We start from the raw sequence: 22,373 nt of genomic DNA, 5'->3' as shown, positions 1-22,373 counted from the left end.
CCATGGTAGAATAAGAAGCTTGCACTACATCTAAAGTCTTGTCTAAGATGAATATTTACAATAAAAATACTGATAGTAAAAGGTCACCAGATTTTCTATTTCTTTGTCTAGAATTGCTAAGAGTTCCCAAAAGCTGAGAAAGACTCAGGATGTGTTGGGGAAGAAAGTAAGTGAGTGAGTTAGGAGTGGCTTTTACAACCTGAGAAAAAAGTAGACGGAGCATCATAGCTCCTGCTAGTTTGCAGGTGTTTTCATTTTTCCTCTTCAATTTGCTCTTCATAAGGAAATGAAACCTGAACTGTTGTACAAATTGGGGAAGGAAACTATTAGATAAAAGTTCCAGAAAGTGGAACTGGTGAATTTTATGCTGCTACATCATTGAATATATAAATCTGCAATGTCTTTTCTTCGAATGATATGTTGGAAAATATACCTTTTGTTGGCTATCTTGCTGTTGCCACAAGATGGCAGTGATTCAGTACCTTATGCTGGACAGGGAAGCCTTTTCTCACTGATTCACTACTATTTTACCACTTTTCTAACGGGGGCTAATGGTGATTTGTCTTCTCTAGTCTGTGGAAAGGGAACGTGGGAGAAACAAGCTTTGCACCGCACTGTCATCCAAGATCTGTTTTTAGGGATGTGGCTCTGCATCCAGGACTGTGCAATAAGTGAGTGTGTTTTCTGAATATTAGTCACTCTGAAGAGATTACACTCATACCTACTTTGTACTTTGCATTACAGGTGAGGTAATTTCTACATCTTTTACTGAGAGAAGCTTGCTCATGTTACATCCCTTTTACCAAGGGCATGCATGGAGAATGCAACCACCATGGAGCCACTGTTAGTACATTTACCCTCTTTACATGCACCTTACCTCAAACAAGATCTTGCATGAGAGTAGTCCTGGAACAGTTAGTCCCCCCTCCACCCCTGCTGAGCATGAATTCTGAATTAACCTATGTGAACTTGTGCTCTGCAATGTACTCAGAGAGCCTGTATCTTATCTATAAGGTCTGTCACGACTTTTTACCAAACCTACCCATGTTGTGCCTTTTGGATTTTTTGAATGGTGCTTTCCAGATTTCTCTTAGCCTTGATGAACCACCTCAAAATTTGTCTGTGGCTCATCGAATTCTTCCTAGTGACCTGAAGGACAGGAGCCCTTCAAGCTCATTTAGGTACACTTTTTTGATGGCTATAGATCCTCACTCTGCTCTGATTTGGCAGTGGGTAGAAGAAATCACAATTACTATGGGAGCACTGCTCACTTGCACCCCATACACTCCCATTTAGGAACAAGAAAACCCTCTGAGGATCCAGATTAAACTCTGGGGTAAAGGGGTAAATGGGCAGTCAGGCAATGCTCAGTCTGAAGGTGCTCATAACATGTGTGGCTGCCTCAGTGATGTGTGATTGCTGCCCTGACGCACAGCATTGAGTTGTGCTCCACATGGAGCAGACACTTAGGAGACACTCACCTCCACTGCAGTCACAGGACTGGCCTTATCAAACTATTATTAGTCTCTAATTAGCCCTTTATGGTGCAATCCCATGGCTGTTGGGGCTAGATTTTTTTAAATTTACTGCTACAGGATAATTTATCCCTGGGTCAGGCACATCAGGAGTGTGCCTGACATAGTAGCTGCATTGAAATGGAGATTGAAAATGAGGTTTCTCAAATGCATGTGGGGAACATCTTTTGCCCTCCAGCTGAAGCTGATCCCCTAGCAGGGAGGGCTTCACCATGTTTCAGGCCTTGCTGGGTCTGAGGGACATGGTCCAGCACACAAAGAGATCATCAAAGGAGATAACTGCAGGAATCCAGAGAGACTGGGCATTTCCACGCCTTGCAAACATGCCTTTTGTTCTCTGTCAGTTACAGTGGTCAGCAGTGGAGTGCAGGTTTCTACACTGTGTTCCCATGGCTTACAAGAAGCCAAAATTTGCTAAAATGGGAACATGCCAAACACCTTGCACTCAGAGCAGTTTCAGCATAATAGCAGGGCATGATTTCAGAAGGCAGATGTTATTATCTCCAAAATAATTTGGATGATGCTGCCTGTATTACTGCCCCAAAAAATCAAGGAAAGGTCTTTAATGTGGCTAGAAACTCAAACACTGATGTATTCCAGTTACAGGATTTATTTTGATGTCACTAGAGGGCTGCCATTGTACTAGTCCTGTGCTACAAAGTAGTAACTTGCAGATCTGCCTATACCTTTTCATGTGTCATTCCTGCTCATTCATTTCCCCTGCCTTGAGACATTCCTGTAGACATCAGGGTAGATGTAGATGATCAAACTTACTGGATACCTTCTCTCAATGAAGAGTAATGGTCACATTTATGACATAGATACTCTGACCTATTACGGGTGTCTACTTTCAGAGCAGAACAATTGCTCTGTTGCAGTACTTGCATGTACATCTGTTACAGTAAACATCTGCACTTGGTTAGATAAATCCAATTCTATTTTCTAACTGGTAATAGATGAGAAACTATCAGTGTAATGCTTAGCAGAATCCATCATGAAAGACAATTTTCCTTCTCATAGTTCTTATTTATCTTCCCTCTCTCCCCCTCTCCTTCTTTCTCTTTTTAAAAACAGTTTCTAACTTCCAGTGAACAGTAATTTAACCTATCATTATTCCATAGCAACTCATTCTGCTCAAATATAATGTCTGACAACAGTCCAATAACATCAGAATTTGGCATGTTACGTCAGATCTTTGATCAAAGTCCTTTTCCCCTTCAATGGCAAAAATTAAGTTCTCATTGGTTCAAGTAGTGCCAAGACTTAATCCTACATGCTTTGGGAGAAAAGGTGGTGACTGGGATGTGAATGATGCACCCAGAGCAAACTCACTTAAAGTGCCATCTGGACTTTCACAGCTCACAGAATCCCTGTTGTGCAGGTAAGAGGAGGACTCCTACCATTCAGGCTGTCAGCTTCAAATGCACTCAACGTGGAAGTGCTCAAAGAAAAGCAGTAAAGTGATGGGTCTTCTTGCTTTTCTGTGTAGTGCACCCTCCATGAAGTAGAAGCAATGAAGAGCTCCTGCCAGCACTTCCAGGAGAAGTTGGATGAGATTGAACAACACCTGACCGAACAGCAGGCGCTGTTTTTTGGTGCTGTTCAGGATGAAGGAAGGTGATGGCAGCCCAACACACTTACCTAAATCCAAAACTAGCATTGGTAGGAGTCCGTGGGCATGTGCAATGTGTCTGGCCACTCGTGTTACCACAGCACTTCTGATCAGTGAGGTGCAGCTGTGGGCATCCCGCAAGTGGAAGAGAAATGTATTGTGATGTGGGTTTTGCTCAGAGGAAAGTCCCTGTCCACACTGTTCAAAGTTCTTAAACATAAGCATTTTGAAGGGGAAGATTGCTCTATAGATGTATGTTAGATTTTTAGCATGGAAATGCTATGCTTTAATAGCTATAGAAATGCAGGAACAGACCTCAGTCAGCTGGAGCTTGGTGTCCAGGTCAATGCTGGGTTCAGGGAAGGAGGTGGAAGCGATCTCTGACAAATAAGTCCCATTAGGCCATGTACTTCATGCTCATGATCAGTGCAGGGATGATGCCAGAAAATTTGAACTAGCTCTTCATGGATTCAGCCCAAGTTCACAGTGATTACCAAGAAGCGTCAGGTTCACAAAAAGTTACAAGAGGCTTCCAGTCTTGAGCTGTCTGAAAGCAGGACATTTATGCAGTCCTTGTGCTGGTGACAAATCACAAATTATAAACCTGCCCAGACTCAAGCTGGCTCTGCAACTACAACGTGTTTAATCTTGTAAATGGGATAGTCAAAGAAATGAGAGTCAAGCAGATGAGGGCTGTTATTTATCATATTGTAAGGTATCCTGTGGTCATGTGTAAAAACAAGACTGCAGCAGAAAGAGGTACAGTGTTATGCTGGGGCTGAGGAAGAGGAGGGTGTTAACTGCTCACTCGAGTGTGTTTTTTTCCACTGTACCTATAGGGAGGAAGGCAGACACCTGCAACTCTTACGACGAGCCGTTCGTCAAGAAGTTACAGAGCTGGAATTTCGGTTGAACGATCAAGCTTGCCAATTTGGGAAGAGCATCCTTCTGGTACGTTGCACAGGCCATCACTCTGGGTCATGTGGGGAGAGTTTAAAGTCTGCCCTGTTATTCAGTGTTCAAAGTGCTAACTGAGATACATCTGAACAACCCTTACAGTGCTGAGAAGAGAAGGATTTCCAGTAACAGACTTACAGTTTACATCTCGGACCCTCTTTCTCCTTGGCTATGCTGCTTGAGCTTAACTACCCAGGAAAAGTGACAATATTTATAAAAGTGTCTGTATCCTATTCTGCTCTTGGTTTCCAGAATAAGGTGACAGGCAGCCAGCATACATAATTATTGAGAAATGGTTACTAGTCTAGTTCTTTTCTGGACTGGTTCTCTGTTTGATAAGGAAAGGTAAAGAAATGACGGTCAGGGGACTTGTCTTTGATTCTTCCCTGACAAGTTTGGGTTAGAGGGTCAAGACTGCAATGACCATAGGTAGAAGTCCATTTGCAGATTTTCCATTAGGCAATTAGATCTATTTGTTGGAATAAAATGTCCTTTAGGCTTTTCTTCTCCTTTTTATGGCAACACCTCATTTGCCAGATATTGCATGTCTTCTTCGGACCAATCAGAAGAAGCAGGCATGCTTCATATACTCTTGTGTATCCTTTTTGATTCCTTTTATTATATTTTTATTACTGCAATATGTTTTTCCTTCTATTTTCTCTGCAGCAGCTGGACCAATTACTAGCAGAACAATCCCATCTGTCTTCTGAGCTCGGACTCTCTGATTGGAAGGGAGAAAGAAAAGCCCAGAATAAACAAGAGTTTCCAGATGCTGCTGACACTATGCATCCTCCAAGTGGGTGCTCAAAAGTGGTGCTCCAAAGAGCTCCTAGCAAAAACAAGACATTAAGAGGCTTGTGCTCTGCCCCACAGCTGGGGGCACCCCCAACACAGTTTCCTACCAGGACAACACCTGAACCGAGTTCAGCTGAGTCTGCCCCACAGGAGCTCTCTACTAGTAAAAAGGAAATAAAAGGATCTCCACAAGCAAAAATGGACTTTAAGGCATTTATACACAATGTAAGGAGATATTTCAGCCTCACCCTCAAGGTTTTAAGTGGAAGGGATCGCTGACCTGCAGTGTAGTTTTACTATTCTGTGTCTTGTTGCCACAGCCTAGATCAGGACCCTTTTCCTGCTAAGCCGTGCATTCAACCATGGGGATGGAGCCCGTGTTTCAGGGCACTTCCAGTCTGCACAGGCAACGCAGGCAGAACTGGGGCTGGACCTGCCTTGGTATTTCTCAGTAAGCTGTGGCAATGATCTAGGTGCTCCAGAGAGAAGAACATAAAAATACGTGGATGGTATTTAGCTTGCTTGAACTTTGAATGCAACTGTTTGACTAATTAGTATATTCAACCCTCTCCCACCATGTGAAATTAGTAATTTATGGCTTCAATTTGCAGAAACAATTATCCAGTTTTACAAGGGCAGTAAAGGCAATGAACTGGAAGGTTTGTTGTTTTTCTGAAGAAATTTGAAGTCAGCATTTCTGACTAATCTGATCTCACAATGTAACCATAAAAAATTATTTGCCTGGATTTTTAATATAAAATATGCCTAGAAAATATCCTAGATAGCTGCCTTATCATTCTGCCTAAGCATGTGTCCCAATTTTCAAAAGGATTGATCTTTCTCTTAAATGAAAAATTAGGGTTAAATTCTGCATAAACGCAATGTAAATACCATGGGAGGGAAAACTCTCTATTGTAGTCTTATACTACTTTCTTGATTTATGTTGATATTACCACTGATATTATCAAACAGAATCAGGTTCCTTAGCAGATGATTCAAAGAATGAGAACCATAGACAGCGAGGAGCGAGGAATTCAAATATCCAAGATCATGTTTTGTCATCTTTTTCACCAATTTACTTCTAAGACTTGTCTTGGTCATGCTCTCAACATACAAAGAAAATAACACTTTTTTCTTTTTTTTTTCCAGTTGAAGAAATCTTTCCAAAATTCTTTAGGTAATGATTCAGCAGAAGGAAAAGACTGACGGAGGAGATACTTAAGGATTTTTTTTTTTTAATGGTTGTGGCCTTTTTTCTGAATCAGATGGTGTATCACAGAAACAAAGGAACAAAACATTGCATTATAGAAAGTTCTGGTCACAACAGTTTCATTTACAATGAGATGGCTGCCTAGAAAATCAGGCATTTTTAAAGGATGTTTTGAAGAGAGGTGTTGTGTATTTTGCTATTCTGTGATTGTGAAACTTGCTACGCTCCTATTGGCAATCATATGCAATAGGGATGTTCTTCGAAAAATCATTTAAAAGGAAGAGGAGAGGGCTTATTTTTGAGAATAAACTTAAGAACTTGGAGACAGCCCAAGAGATACCACTAGATGGTATTCTTCTTATAGCCTGTTATTTTAACACAGTTCTTCAACCAATATTAATCCTCAAGGCCAAGCTGCTTTGTATAGTCCTAGCCACATTCTAGCTTATAACTTACTGCTAACTTGCCTCTGACTAATTTTGTGAGTCTTGTACCTACTGTCAGGATGGAATCAGAAGCTCACTGACATCACATAAAATGTTAAACTCCATTTCTGTCAAACTTACTGTGGATAGTCTCCTGGCTGTCCTCTTCCTTTTCATATTTGCTTCATATAAATCCAATTAAAACCAACATGAGATGAGAAACACGGGATTTCTACATTATGAGCCTTGAATCAGAATTCTGGTTCAGTTTTCCGAGGAGTGTGCAGAGACTGGATTCATGCAGAAAAAGCCATGAGAAAAGACCTCTCAGGTTTGGATCACAGCAAAGAAATTCAACTGGTTCATTTTCAGAGCAGTGCAGTTTTGTACTACTGCTTTCAATTTAGCACTTCCCAGACTGTGAGATGTCCTACTGGCTTGTTTGTTTAATACTCTGGAGGGATCTTAGATGTCATTTAGGCTTTGGTGTTGCAAATCACAGCTCTGCAAAGGTGCAAATAGAAGTAGCATTTGCACATGTTTAAGGAGAAAATGGAGTCAAACATGCTGAGCAGCCTCGAGGCTCCCTGCACCTCCACGTTTTCACAGATGTTCAGGGTAATAAAATGATTGGGGGAGAGAGGTACATAACATAGGAACTGACAAGATCCTCCACAGCCTGCTGGGCCATGAATTTTACTGGTTGAAATTTGCCCCTTTCTTGAGACCCCGCATGGGATTTGTACACCACACTATCAAGTGTTGAAGAGTTTATACATCAAGATTTGTGATTGTGGCAGTATCTTCAGGCAGCATGCAAACAGGACCAAAAGATCCTTCACCTAAGTTTTCGTGGAACAAGTGATAAATTTTGCTTAGTATTTTTGCTCTCCACTGGCTTATGAACTGCACTCGCAGATGCTGTGCCTCAGTTTGTGGAGGAAGGCAAATAAAGATCATGATGAAGGACATAGAATGATGCCAGTGCTGAAGGTTTCCTGGAAGAGAGGATGACTAAGAAGCTTCTTTGCCTCAGCCACACCAGGGCTGTGATTCGTCCCAAGAAACAAGAGAGTTTTTGCAAGCATCACGGAAGCACAATGCATAAAAGATCTGTAGCTATGTGATGGTGCAACCACTGTCTGCCTGTCTTATGTCTGTATGTACAGAAGATGGCATTGGCAGGTGGCAGTGGTTCTTGATTGGAAAGATCCCGGAGGACTTCTGGAGCCATTTGAATTCTACCATTTGTATTCTCAACCAGGACCGAATCTGACTCCTGCTAACAAAACTTTCCTGTTTGAATGGTCTCTAGATTGGTAGGTGCAGTCCAGTTCCTCATTTCAATTTAATTATAAAATCATTTCATGCAAGCCATAGACAGGATAGGGTTCCCCCATACACAACATGTAGGCATTCACGAATAGGTACCATTAACTTGTTCTCATTTATAGCTATATAACCTTTCAAGCCCTCAATGTTATTTTAACAGTTTAACTGTAACCCTGTAGCAATAAAAACCAGACTAAGCAATGGGAAAGGAAAAAATCTTCTGACTTATCCTAGAGCACAGAGTGATGTTTGACTTCATAACTCCTCCAAGCATGTTACTAGGATGGCTGGGTCAAGCCTCATAATGTTGCTGTTGAAGATGGGAGAGAAAAGAAAACATGCAATAATTTTGTGATCAGGAAAGTCCAGGGGTAGCACTGGTGAGTGTGACAGCCAGCTGTGTACCCACTTAACCTCACAGTGTTGCCAACCTTTTAAACTCTAGCATTCGTTTCCCTTTAGGGCAGTCATACGCAAACATGGTGGGAACCTTAATGATAGCTCCACAGAATTAATGAATTAATAACATATCTGATTGAGTATCATAATTTCTCTAGCTAGCTAGAACCATACAAATTAACTTTCAGACTCACAAGGCAGCAGGTCATATCTTGTGAGGAGGGGCTGTATTACTTGTGAAAAGCATTAGCACTAGGCAGTTTACAAGTTTGAAATCTGAAGAAGACTGACCCTCTGACACTGCAGGACTTCTGACATTTAAAAAAAAAAAAAAAAAAAAAAAAAAAGAGTATTTGAGTAAAAGGCTGGTTTCCTTCCACAACTGAAATAGGTAGAACCATAGAATCATTGCTCTGTTTCACAGGACTACTGAGGCCCCACAAAGGTCCATGCAGTATAGATCAGACCTGTATGGAAAAGGGTAAGATGCAGCGGTGGTTCATCTCCCTGCTCTTCGGCATTCTTTCAGCACCTCTTGCATGCAGAAACCCCAAACTGCCACCTGAAATCCTTGTAATTCCCTGTTAAAGGCTCATCATTTCCTCTGCCCTGGTCCCAATTTCTGGAGGGCAAGGACAACACACAGCCTCATCAAAGCAGGAGGGAGGAAAGGAGAGGGGTGGGTAGGCAGGAGGTCAATTAAAAAATGGTTTCCTAACAAAGATAGAAAATTCACAACCTAGTGGTTGCTTTTGCCCACCCTAGTTCAGTAGCAATCTGTGTCACTTGGTTTTTACTTCTTTTGTCATTGTCTTTTGCCTTCATTGGTTTTCCCTGATGCCCCATAAATCTTTAAACCCTGAAGCTAAAAGAGGCTGCATTGTGCACCAGCTTGAATATTGATTTTGCTAGAGAGTATAAAATCTAGAGAGATAATAAGGAAATCCATCTAAGGTACCCTGCCAAGGGCTCCCATTAGTTGCTTTACCAGGCATCAATTCAATAAACCCTCGAGAGCAGCACATGAATAAACATCAGAGCCTTTCTGGCATGTTAATGCATCAGTTGCCTAATTGTCAATGCTGCCAACAGACTCCAAGAAAAGTACTATCCTGGGAGTTCAGCCCCTTCCAACTTCAAGCCCAAAGAAGATTTGACACTGGCTTAGAAGAAGGCAGGGCTGTGGAGAGGGTCTGTGACAGCCAAATAACATGGGCATGGCTGCTTTAAATGTGGTGTTGACCTCCTGCTGGGGGCACAGCCCAGCTTGACCCCATCTGCCTACCTGTTGCACCTCAGTGCATGGTGATGAGGTGCCCCAGGTCAGGCCTGGGGTTTTCCCTATGCAGGATGGTAAAAAGAAAGAAAAAAAAAAAAGTCTCAAATCTTGGCCTCAAGCAATAGAAATAAACTGGTCCTGAGCTTCTAGATACGAATGACTTTCTCCTCTAGGGCTACCAGCAAGATCTGGGTGACAAGAACACAGTATCTTATTCCAGGCTCTACCATTCATTTTCCCTATGACCAGGGCCTTTTCCTTTACCCCATGGGGACCCTTATTCCTGGCACAGCTTCCTTCTGCCTTATCTAATGAGGTTTTAAATTCCTTGCAGAGAAGTTATTCTCTCCTAATGTGTTCATACGGTGCCTGGCACAATAGGGGCCTAATATCAGTTGGGACCTCTACTTGCTGCTGTGATAATAATTTTATGAGCAGCCTTTCATTAAGATCCACTGCTACTTAAGAAACAGCTGCAGTGTCACTTTATAAGGCTGTTGACTGTTTTAACTCCCTCTGCTCCAGAAACAAGGTTTTGATCTTCCCTGTAGAAATGGAGTATGGGTAAAAGGCTGAAGTGTGAACAAAGAGGCCATTTTGCTATCAAATGGGAAAATTTAGAATCCAAACACCTGAAACTTCCAGGAATTAAAAGAATTTGAAACCACACTGTTCTCACCTCTCTGGAGAGGTGCATTTTAATTCATCCATCTTCATTTTAATCTTTTCCATTGTCCTTCAATGAGCACATCACTCAATTAGCACAGATCACAGCTAGCAAGAGGGACACAGGTGTGTCCCATTGAGGCTATTCAACCTTAATACTGGAAACATTTATTACCACCACAAATAATACGGAACACAGGCAGCCTTCTCCTGATTTCCCCCCCCCCCCCCATTAAAATTCAAAAACCCGTTAGGACATTAGAGCTTATAGTTAATGATAGTAACAGAAGCAGTGAGGAAACAAGAAGCAGGAGAGATCAAAAGAAGTTTTTTTTCCCCCACCTCTTAAGGGAGTGTGAAGGCTCTCTGGGGCCTCACCTGAAGATGATGACTCATGTATCCTTTGCATATCACTGGCAAGCTTTGGCCCTGTCACCTGCAAAAGGCTTCTGCAAATACAGACAGGTAAAATATTTTTGCTCTTCTGTGCTCTCTTCTCAGGCAGCTGCCTCCAGGAATGGCTGCAGTAAGTATTTATTAGAGAGACTTCAGGTAAAGCAAGCATCTGCCAAGGGTCCTGAAAAGGATCAGGATGAAGGTCCTGGGTGGTAAAGAAAACTGTGGTACTCACCTCGACATTCCCATACTCCATCCCATTTCAAGTTAACCGTATGAATTTTTGGGAAACTGCTTTAGGTCAGCTCCCAGTCTGTGAAGACACATCTTTCACAAGCAGATCTTCCTTTCCAACAGACAACTTAAGTCAAGCTATTGTAGAACTACTGTGAAACAAGGTGAGTGGGGGAGAAAAAAGTCTGTAGTTAAGTTTTTTTCTTGCTGGTAAATTAGCTTTTTAAAAGTTGACTGGACTTTCCAGAGGTTCTTCTAAGCTACTGACAGAGAGAGAAGTCGTGGAGAGTAGGAAATATGTATAGTCACTTAGGAAAGAAAAGAGAAACCTAATTACTTGAAGACTGGAGTCTACTGTATCAGTGATACTTCTGTAATGTCCTGCATAAGAGCTCCACTGCCCTTAATTTTTGATCTACAAGGAATAGCAATAATGAGAAAATGTTAGTCTTGTTATATCAGGAGAGCTGTTCCAGATCTAGGGTTGCTCTAACCAGAGCAGAGCACACTGGAATCAGGGTAGCTTGGTCTCCTTGCATCCTTATCCCATTTAACAAATAGAGAAGTGGAAGCAAGGACACATGGGTCATCCCAAACCAGGCCAGGCAAATGCAAGAGGTGCCTTTCTTGGGCTCAGATTTCCTACTGAGCTAACCCATGGATGGATGGATATATGTGTGTGTGTGTGGCTGAGGCTGGAGGGGAGCTGGACTGAGGTGTTCAGGTAAATTTGGAGCAGCTGGTGGCAAATACATCTCATTCTGAGAGCTGATGGGCATTGGGAAGCAGTTGCTGCCAAAGCACGTGGCAGCTGGGCTCGCTACCACCCAGGCAGGAGGTGAGCAAAGGGGCCTGGGAGCAGCACTGGGGAAATGTTGTAGCTGTGGGTGGGACAGGGGAACTTGAAAATGAGGGGCAGGCATAGAAAGAAATGGAGAAAGAACAATAGTTGAGCTGGTATAATGAAAGTGAAAGGAGACCTGAAACTAGACAAAGGAGGGATGAAGCAGAAGTTCATCTATGTGTAGATTCATGTGTTTAAAGGTAGCCCTAGTGTATTTATTAGCCCAATACATGCTGTTCCTTCAATTAAATAAGTAAGCTGACTTAGTCCTCACTCAGAAACCCAGGGAAATAAATTTACTTCTTGTTCTTCCCAATGATGCTTATGAGCACTTCAGGATCACAGACTAGTAAAGAGGTTAAGGACCATGGTCAGATTAAGATGAAGCACATAACAGTCAGTTTAAGACTATCCAAGTCCTCGATATAGTACCCAGTGGCTAAGAACACAAGAAATGGGCTACAGGGCCAGACCACCTTCAATAGGACTATATCTTTGGCAGAGAAAATAGGAAATGTTTTTCAGGGAGAGCCTGATGACTTTTTTGTGGGCTTCTCTCCTCATATGTCCCCAGCAGCCACAATGGTTCAATAAGGGACATTAGAGTCTATGTTTTTGCCTGTTCACATTAGCATCTGTTAACGTTACAGATTCACAGAAAGATGGGTTAAGAAGGATGTCTCGAGATCATCTAATCCAATGTCCCACTCAAAGAGGGACTAGCCTGCCGACTTCTCCATTAACATGTTTAATCCTTTTTGTACCCTCCTACCATGAGCTCCCACTATTTCCTGTGGAAACAAAGTCCAGAAATTTGCTAATTTTTGTGAACTCTTCTTGTTTTATCGGTTTTAAACTGATCTCCCACTTTTGATGAATGGCCTCTAGCTCTAGAACTGTAGGACTTGGTGCAAATGCAGTCTGCATTCACCTTCACCACTTAACTGATTTTATAACCCTGAGGAATCTAGCATGGCCAAAGTGAAGGGTCCCAGCCCTTCTAGTCTTTTCTCTCCAGGCAATTCCTCCTTCCCCTTAACCTTTTCCACCCAAATCTAGCTGGATGACAAAAGTTTTCTGGATTTTCAACTCTGTACATTTCTTTCCAAAGCTGTTATAAATTCCAGGGAATTTTTTACTCCAGTCCAATTTACAAAGCCAGCTTTATTATAACTACTCATTTCTGCTACCATTCTCCAATCTCACTAGAAAGAGCTGAGTCTGAAGCTGTTGCCCTCTTCTATCAGAAATATCATAGAAGAGAGCCAAGAGTCCTTATGAATTTTGAGCGGTAGCACCATAGCCTGCAAACAAATGTTCTGCCTCGAGCACTTCTCTTTTTTCTGAGTCTTTTCTTAAAGTTCAACTCTTGCCAAATCCAAATCTTTACTCAATTGCAAATATTCCTCCATCAATCATCACTGGAAGTGTTATGGAAAACATACAGTTTCTTCCCTTTATCAAAGTCAAAAAAATAAATACATGGAAGAAGGAGGAGAAACAGGGTTGACAAAAGATGGGACTAGAATGAAGACAGGAGGAAGAGAGAGAAGCACAGTGAGAAAGAGAAGGAAAGAAGGAAGAGGAACACAATCAGACGTACAGATGGCTGCAGACAGGAGAAGCAATAAGCCTGGGTCCCTGTGCTAGGGGCTGTGTTTATGTGCCAGAGTGGCTATTGGGAAAGGATATTCTGACTTTCCTGGGAAACCACAAGGAAGGCAGCGAAGGTCACAGATGCTCCTTTCCCACCTGATGCAGCTTCTGGACAGTAGGTACCTACCCATGGTGAAGAAAAGCCAGGGATGGACATCAGCATCCAGACAGAATTAGTTTGCAGATCCTGGCTACGACTCGTAGATGGATAAATGATTCTCCCCATGTGCTGTATGACTGTGTAGACACTTCTCTGTTACTGTTTTGCCCTTAGTTTACAGTTTTACTCCTTTACACAGTTTTACAGTTTTACTTCTTTACTTCTGCTATGGGAGCTTTACTGATTTTTTTTTTTTTTTTTAATCATTTTCTCTCAGATTCAGTCTTCTTTTGTGCTCTGTGCTGTAGCCAACCTGTCAGGTAAAGCTTTAGAGTCCACAAAGACAACCTCAGAGAGTCTCAGTGGGAATATTTAAGCAAAAGGCTGCGTTGGTCTTCTGCTCAGCAGCTAGCACTGTGAGATTGCAGCAAATTCAATACAAGAGGGATAATGTTAACACAGTTAAGCATGAATTTAGACATGTCACTGCTAATCCCTAGATTAACAAGAGGGAAGGAAATGTGTCAAAATAATAAAGTACCTATTAAAAAGGCTGTAGAGACAGACACTGATCCATAGTTAGCACCGATAGATGACAGCACATCGTCAGTGAAGCGTGAGCCGTCATCTGGCAATGCTCTGTTCTGCAGAAACCAGATGAGTTAGGGACTTATGTCAGACTCACTGGGGATTTCCAGACATTGAAAGAAATAAATAAGGAAAGTAAATTTGGAAGAAAAATACTTTTTTTTTTTTTTTTTTTTTTTTTTTTTTTTTTTTTTTTTCTTAATCCTCACCTTAATTTGGGGTCTTTAGGACTTCATCCCTTTGTCCTCTGGGTCTGCAGGAGAAGTGACAATCCAGCACGGTACTCATACAGACTGTGTGAAGTTGCTGTCACAGTCACCAAAGCCCTTTGGAGGCACAAATTAATTACTCTCTTTAGATCACACAAAGAATGAGGATAAAGGTCTCAGAAGAAGATAGGTAGGAACCCCAAAAGTCTAAGGCAGATGGAGAGACTGAGAGGCTATGTGAGACACAGGGCTTCTCAGGCACTAATCCCATGCTGCTGATTTAGTTTATCAGCTAGCAGCTTGTATGTGAAACTCTGGCTAATGTTGCTTCTTAATGTTTGTTAGTGGCTATGCTTTCCAGAGGGGAAAGGAGAGTCTCTAAACTGTTTTTGAGAGATGCTCTGGGATGATCCTGCCATCCCCTCTGGGGGGATTGTGGAAGAGAAAGGGCTCAGAAATCATTAAATAGGAGGGGAAAAAAAAAAAAAAGAGGGTGGGGTATGTGGTATTTTTTTATTGCCATTATGGCTTTGAGCCTCATTCAAGATTTTCCCTATAAGCAGGAGATCTAGGAATTTAGCTGGATATGTCACTCTGTATCTGATTAGGAAAGTAAGCAACATACAGTAATATATGTGCTTGGGCATAAAGTCCATGGTAAAATCAAAGAGGAACCTATGCATCTCTCTGATCCAGCTTAAATACCTCCTTGCTGTCCTCTGAAGGTGTCTCTTCCCAGCATTCATTAATAGAGCATCACCTTTCTGTGAAAGAAAAGGTTTTTTTGCAATCTCCTGTGAAATGTTCTAGGAGTATTCTTCTTTTTGTGAATCTATGTTCAAATCTGCCTGTACTGTTTAAAAGAAGGTTATATGTCTACTGGCATTTTAAGGTATGAACTTGATATCTGATTATTTTTATAGCTTAGGTTCTTCATTACATCACTCCAAGAGAAACATTCAAGGATAAAGATTAATTACTTTTAATGTTGCTTCAGATTTGTTATGCTGCAGATAATTCTTGTTTTAAGTAAGTGGAAACAGGTGTGTAACAATTGATTAAATTAAATTAAACAAGCAAGTAGGGAATGAAATGCACATGGCTATTTTCAAGGAGAGATATTGTAAACATTAATTAAGCAGCTGGAAATCAATAACTACACAAAACTATTCCCTCTTCAGAATTTTATGAGATGGAAGAAGCCCTGATGTTTTCAATCATGACATTGTTATTTATACCTTGCTGAAGTATAAATAAGAGGTGCCCATAACCAGGCCAGCTATGACATGATGCAGACAGGTGGATTTTCTTATCTGGGCCCTTCTGAATCCTGTGGAGGCCCAAGAAGGATGATGTAGCACCACTTTCACACCACTGATTCCCAAAAGAGGGAGTGACTTGTCTGAAGTGAATAATTTTCAGAATTAATTAGCAAAAATAATCCTCCATTCCCCCTCTGGCTAAGATTAAGTCCTTTTATATAAAATAAGGGATGGCTAGTACCTTTCTAGTGCTGAATTACCATGCAAGACTACTGTAAATTTTGTGTGTATATGAATAAAAAAGGCTTAGAAAGGAGAGAAATGGATTTGCAAAATTCTCCAAAGGCCTCAGTATTAATTTCCACTCTTAGAGAGTCCCCATTAGTGTTTGACCTTCTTAGTCAATAGATGTGCTCCCTGCAGAAGAACAGACAGGCCCTTGGCTTTTGCAACTAAAATCAGTTTAATATTTTTTTTCTACTACTGCTAGCAGAAGTCAACAAAGCTAAGTTAGAGCAAGAAGCTACTTTTCAGTCTGTTTTGTGCAATCCTCTGCACAGCTATTTACAAAGCTCCGAGCAGCTACCTGTGCGCCAGCTCACAAGAGGCAACAAAAGACTAACGTGGGATGCACAGAGGATCCATAGCAGACACCTTGCCTCATGGGGTTGATTTCCCAAGTCTCCTCATGCCGGTTAAGGAAGGAGTTTCCCTGTACCCAGTGGATGCTTGTGCTGGCTGAGGAGGTAGAACAGGACCTGCTGCTTGGAAACTGGTGGCCAGCCCTGCCTGTTTAACATTTGCGTTCACAAAGCCTGGCCCTGAGGTCTATGGTAGGATCATTAAAAACAATAATTAAAAAAATAAAATGTGTAGACAGAAGAGAGATACAGTCTTACCTATTTGTCCCTGGGGACCCCAGGAAAGATGAATGAAACAGGTTCAATTTCCACCCCATGCACACCATTTCCAGGTAAGCCTGAACCAAGGCTGAGTATATTTTACAGGAGTGTGGTGTGTCACAGGGTCTGGATGGATGCAAGCTGCCTGGATGGATAGAGCTGTTCCACTTGACATAAATAATTAGAAATTAATTGGAACACAGACTGGACTATGCTCATCCTTCCCTCTCTGCATCTTCTTACTGTCACCATTTCCTCTCCCTGCTGCTCTAACAAGGAAGCTATAAAAACACTGTTCCCGAGGAGGGTGATGTGGAGGGGCATCAGAATGAACAGGGAGGAGAGGAAGGTCTTCTCCTCTCTCCTGGTTTTACAGGTATGCACTACAGTTTTTATTTTGGGTTGTAAGTGCATTCAGAGGTTTAAGTGGAGGTCTGGATTTATTGTCACTGGAGAACCATCAGCAGGGACCCACACTGCTGCTTTCACAAGGTCTCTGTTTGGTCTTCCTGCCACATGTATAGAAGCATTTGTGACAGTGGCTGTAGAAAGTGGGCACCCTGCTATTACTCTTCCACAAGATCCTCATGGAGGTTTGCTTGCAGCTGGAGACTCACAGTGTTTGGTTTAAACATGCGTCATACTTTTGGTGGATGAGAGTTTACATAATGAAAAGAGGGTTCAGTTCAACTTGATTTCAAAACCTATGTGCTGGAAGATCTGTCTGCCTTTTCTGTCATGTTCTATGTTAATAATTTCCTGGCCCTGCAGAACAAAAATAAGTCCTCTGTGGTCTAACTGGACTATTAATAAAGAGAGGCAGCTCTTACCCACCTCTGCACAATTTCCTGATATTATCAATTATTGTTCTGATGTTTCATTGCTGATAAGTAGGAAAGATACCAAAGAATGGGCATTTAATTGAACTACAGCTGAAGAGGCACTTGATGGTTGGATGCCGCTTGAATTGGAGCAGTCTTTATTAATGTAGCTAAAATAGATACTGACCACTGCATAGCAGCTTCGCAAACATTCCTCTCGATGACATTACCTTGGCATTGTTCTCTTCATATAATCCAAACTGTCTCTTTTCACTGTATTACTTCAGAAAAGACATTTCCCCAATGCTTTGTGGGTCAAAATAGTACTGCTGAAAGTGAATATGTGCATGATTGCCCTCAGGGGAAGAAAGTTGCCCTGTTCATTCTGGTGATGTCAAAACTCTATGCACACAACAGAAATTGTATTGCATTAGCTGAGCAATCAAGAACATCTTCTGTGTATCATGGCAATGCTCCTTATTTTAATGGCTGCCTCATTAGAAACATCTTTCTGGTAAGGTACAAGATTTGCCTTTCTGATACAATGGACAATTTCATCTCCTGAGGTCCAGACTTCATTGAAGTCACTCTTCTGGGAGAGTTTCCAGTTTTTATGTTGTGTTGGGAAATTAACTTTGTGTCATCTTGGCCCCATTAAACCAGTGGGAGTTTTGCCTCGGCCTGCAGTAGCATTAGAATGTTGTGCACTCTATAATAATTGAACTGGAAATTATAGAAGCACAATCTTCCTTCTGCCCTATTAATGAGTTTAACAACTTGCTAGGAGCAAGCTTCTGCAGATAAGGAATCTGTGCAAGTATTTACACAAATCCCACATGAAGCAAAGTTTGTATGTCTCTAATGAATGAAATGTAATGTACCCATGCTGGGCTCAGCATTCAGCAGTTTGCTGCCAAACCTTCATCCAGGCTCAGCTCTATTGATGTTATAGGAAGAATGGATAAAATGCTAATGACTAACACCCCTTTTTGGTATTAGAATTGCAAGGTTGAAATGCAGGCACTGAAATTAAGGGGAATTTAAGACTTGGTTTCAACAGAAGCAGAGCTGTTTCTACAGGTTTCATCCAGTATTGCGAGGGGTGGTATTTCTTTCCTCCCTTCAAAGTATTTTGTGCTATCTATCTCCTTTGCACCATCACCTGTAAATGAAGAGATTGTCCCAGACAGAGGACACCATCCTGTTCTGAATAGAAAGCAGTAATCTGTTTAGCAATAGGAACTAAGCAAGGACCTTCCTCCTTCCCTTCACTTTGCTGTATGGGCTGGATTGGCAATCTAAAATTTGGGGGATGTGGGAAGAAGACAAAAGCCCCACACGACTGCTGCCACTGGTATGCAGCACCATTGCTATCCTCTGGGCCATCTGGGCTTCCTCAGGATCCACCACGGCATGCAACATCCCCTTGTTTCCTCCTCAGCCCTTAGCACAGCTACACTCCTCAGGAGAGGGCTACAAACCAGGCAGCTGTCAGCAGGCTCCAAAAACCCTGGTACTCTGAAGGAGGCCAGAGTGCTCTTGCTCTGACACCTTCTCAGCAACACAGCACAGAAAAACTTCGTAGGGATTTTCTGAGCAAGCTGTTAAGGATGGAGGCATTTAAATAAGCTGCCCATAAGTGGACTGGGAGATGTTTTGATTTGCTCCATTGGCCAACACAATATGGAGCTCTTTAGCACCTTTAATATAGTGCCTTAATTGTGCAAGTAAAAGTGTTTTCTCAGAATCCCCAGAATTGCACATTATAATAGTCACAACACGTATATATATCCTGGATATATATATATACACACACACGCATAACCACAAAACCAATTGCTTTCCTCAAAAGCACACCCTGATAAGAAAACTGCAGTCCTCAGCCTGCCATCATCCTATGATGGCCACCAGGGCTCTGACTGGGCCACCCAGTGGACCAGGTAAGGACTTACATTACACACTGGTCAATGATGACACTCAGAATGGAATAGCAAAGATGTAGCATGTAGAAGACAGCTTCCTTGAACTCTCATCCTCTGCATTCTCTAGTCAGCATCAATTAATATACTGTGGTTTCTCATCTACTGAATTTTTTCAGGACTGTAAATGCTGAAAATTAGATTTATTTTCCTTGGCAAAACCAAAAGAAAAAAAAAAAAAAAACAAAACACCACCACCATCTCAGGGTATGGAAACGTGTTCTTATCTCTTCCTACAGAGGGGAGGTGCTGAGAAACGCCAGAGGTGCAGCTCATAGTTTGCCACTGACTAAGCAATGCTGGACAAGTCAGCATCTCTGCCCAGGTCCCCCCCTCAAGACCTGAGCCAGCCATAAACTGGAATTTTGCCAGCACAGCAATGCATTCTCATTGCATGATAGGGCACCAACTAGCAAAGAGCTTGTGGTGCTGCTACAATATGAAGAATAAAAAGTGAGTAGGATTTTTCAAGATGCTTGCAACAAACTGGAAATTCCCAGGGAAGTTGAGACAAAGCTGTATTCATCTTCCCTGAATTTATTTGAAAACCTCCCCATGAAGATCTCTCTGCTCCTTGCTTCTTTGTTTCATGCCCTGGGTTGAAAGACTTTTGGTCTGGTTTCAATCAAGCCTAGTTTATTCCTCTTTTATTAAAACATTTACTGGATAACACATGCTGAAATATCCTGTCAGGAAAGTTCACAGACATTGTCTCAGATGTCTACATCTCTTTTCCATGCTGCTGCGAGGCACAGACAGGACCAGGGACAGCCTGAGTTTGCTAATGAGTCTCTGTCTCTAGTCTGAGAGATAAGCACATGTTGTAGGCACTGGTGTTTCTCACACCCATGCATGTAATTTCCAGTCAGAGAGGCTGTTTTCTTCCCAGTTCTGCAATCTGGTAAAACAAAGCAACCAGCATGGAAGGTGTTAGAAAGGAGAACAAATACAGAGGTGTTTTAGAAGCAGTTTAATATTTTAAGCTCTAAGTGCACGAGGGCTGTGATCTTGTCAAGTCTGTAGTGTTTTAGCAGAAAGGCCCTGTGCATCAATTCATGGGAATACATGGGTTCAGCACCTGATTTAGTAGAGCAAGAAGTAAAAGGGTAGGGTGAAGAACAGCAGCTGGTGCTCCAGGAAAAGGAACAGCTTGGCAGAGCTATTGTCCCTGGAAAGGGAAGGAGAGAGACTTCTCAGAGATAAAGGACAGCTTTCACCCCACCCCAGCTCCCACCTTGCTCAATGCTGCATAAGAGCGATGCATTTAAGAAGTACAAGTTACATGGGCCAGAGGTTATCTGCTACTCCTTTGTCCCAAATCTCCCTGGAATATAGTTTTCCACTACCATCTGCCATTTGGTGGATATTTACATCTGTCTTTCCCTAAAAGTAATCACCCCAAAGCCCCCTGACATAAGGATCAGTGAAAACCATCTTTAGAAGCACCAAACTTGAAAAGTTTTCTCCCTCATTTAAAGCCACATCATCTTCTTTCCTTGTTTTCCCCTGGCTTACTTATTTTATTGTCAACTCAGTGTGATGCTTTTTTTCCTTGGCTTTGCACAAGAAGCCTTGGCATGACACTGACTCTTGACATAGAAAGTGACTTTGCCACTCTAAGTGGGGATATACTCTTCCAGCCTCTTAGGTCTCCTTTGTAATCCCCCCAACCTTTGCAGGGGCAGCAGGAAGGACATTCTCACGAGCCATCTGTCGGGGTAGATACAAATCCCAAACTCTTCTGGGCCTTAGAGACTGCTCCAGCCTTGAAGGCTTCACTCAGCAATACAACAAACACAGATGGTTTCCCTCTTGGACCTGGGACAAACGTGCTGCCTTTCAGGATGTGGCAATGATTTTCCTCAAGCAAGCCTTCTGTTTGAAAAATGTGAGCTATCTATATGTTTGGATTTGGGATAAGTGCAATGTATGCCCCTATACACATTTTCTTTTATAAATAAGGGAAAATGTAAATGTCTATAATAATTTACCTGAGAAGTTAGGTGCATTGAGTGCAGGTTTCAATCTATTGCATTTTTAACCTCCACAGCTTAAAGGGAAACCACCAAAGGGAAGTGTTAACTGTACATTAGGCAATCTGTTTGATATAAAAAAAGAATGTTGCACATTGATCCATTGATAGAACTACTCTGGCTGCAAAGTAACTTATTTAATAAACCATGGACTGTTTTATACCTATGACAACATTTATAACGTGAATAAATGAATAAATTTGTCCTTAGAAGATACAATTCCTTAATTCTCTATGTATAAATTTACTTTGGGCATGCACATGCATACAGCGGCTCAGGAGTTAGGCTAAACCTGGACCAAACTTTCTGTACTGCACTGTACACTGTCACACAGAAATAAGCAGTCCATCAGCATAGTGTGAGCCCTGAGTTTGCTTATCCAGAGGGAGTATTATCTTGGATGTAACCACATGTTACTGCATAGAGAAGCCGCTTGAGGCTGGATCATTAATAATTTTCAGATGCCCAAGACGTGTTAAAATGAAATCACCCTTTACTTCCACCTTATCAGCACTTCTTATTTCATCTGCAAGTAGTTCCAGGGGTTGAAAGTCAAATCTAAAGAAACCGTAACGTAAGCAGTTGAACACAAACCCCCACGGAACCACAGTGAAACATCTCCTTATGTATCTTTGCATACTAGTTTTTAATGCTTTTCATAATTTTCTGCAGTGGATACGGAATATGCAGAGGTGACAACTACATTATCTTTAGGACAACGGGCTCCTGGTACTGATAACCATGCTTACCCTCACCTCTTTAGAGAGAGGGTTTTGCATGGGGACGTACTGTGCTATGACCCACCTGATGGTCTCCAGTGTCTTGCTCCTCTCCTATGCAGCACAGTTCCCCCTCCTTCCCAGCAGACTCACCCTCGCCTCTTCAGGCAGCATCGGCTGCTCTGCTCTGCACCCATGCCTTGCAGGCAGCCTCCTTTGCTTATCTGGCATTTTTTCCAGACCATAATATTTAGAAGACAGTGGTTTTTAAAGAGGACCAACGCAGAAGTCCAGCACAGTAGAACTATTTTAATGATGGTACAGAGGAGAGCATGAAAGGAGAAAGCCCGGGCAATTTAAATGCCCCATGGAGTCTGGGGTTTGCTAGCCTCAGCAGAAGCTGTGATCTACTTGGAGTAA

General features: G+C 42.0%; 1 protein-coding gene across 3 annotated transcripts in view; it reads left to right on the top strand.

Moving 5' to 3' along the window:
• ITPRID1 (ITPR interacting domain containing 1) overlaps window positions 1-17,258 on the top strand; it is a 56,617-nt gene extending 39,359 nt beyond the window's left edge. For 2 of the 3 annotated variants that reach the window (XM_042806543.1, XM_042806541.1), the window contains 4 exons: window positions 3,025-3,152; window positions 3,987-4,098; window positions 4,771-5,124; window positions 6,049-8,768. In XM_042806543.1, coding sequence (XP_042662477.1) covers window positions 3,025-3,152; window positions 3,987-4,098; window positions 4,771-5,124; window positions 6,049-6,105 — 651 coding nt within the window. In that variant the 3' untranslated portion in view covers window positions 6,106-8,768. Of the gene's footprint in view, window positions 1-3,024; window positions 3,153-3,986; window positions 4,099-4,770; window positions 5,125-6,048; window positions 8,769-10,711 lie in introns of those variants that run through there. The other variant, XR_006166859.1, reaches the window with a different exon arrangement.
• The last annotated feature ends 5,115 nt before the right edge of the window (window positions 17,259-22,373 follow it).

This window comes from Tyto alba, unplaced genomic scaffold (assembly GCF_018691265.1).
Source record: "Tyto alba isolate M040663 unplaced genomic scaffold, T.alba_DEE_v4.0 Super-Scaffold_46, whole genome shotgun sequence".
Taxonomy (NCBI): Eukaryota; Metazoa; Chordata; class Aves; order Strigiformes; family Tytonidae; genus Tyto; species Tyto alba.
The sequence above is the reverse complement of the archived record's forward strand: the minus strand, read 5'-3'. Positions and strand labels throughout refer to the sequence as shown.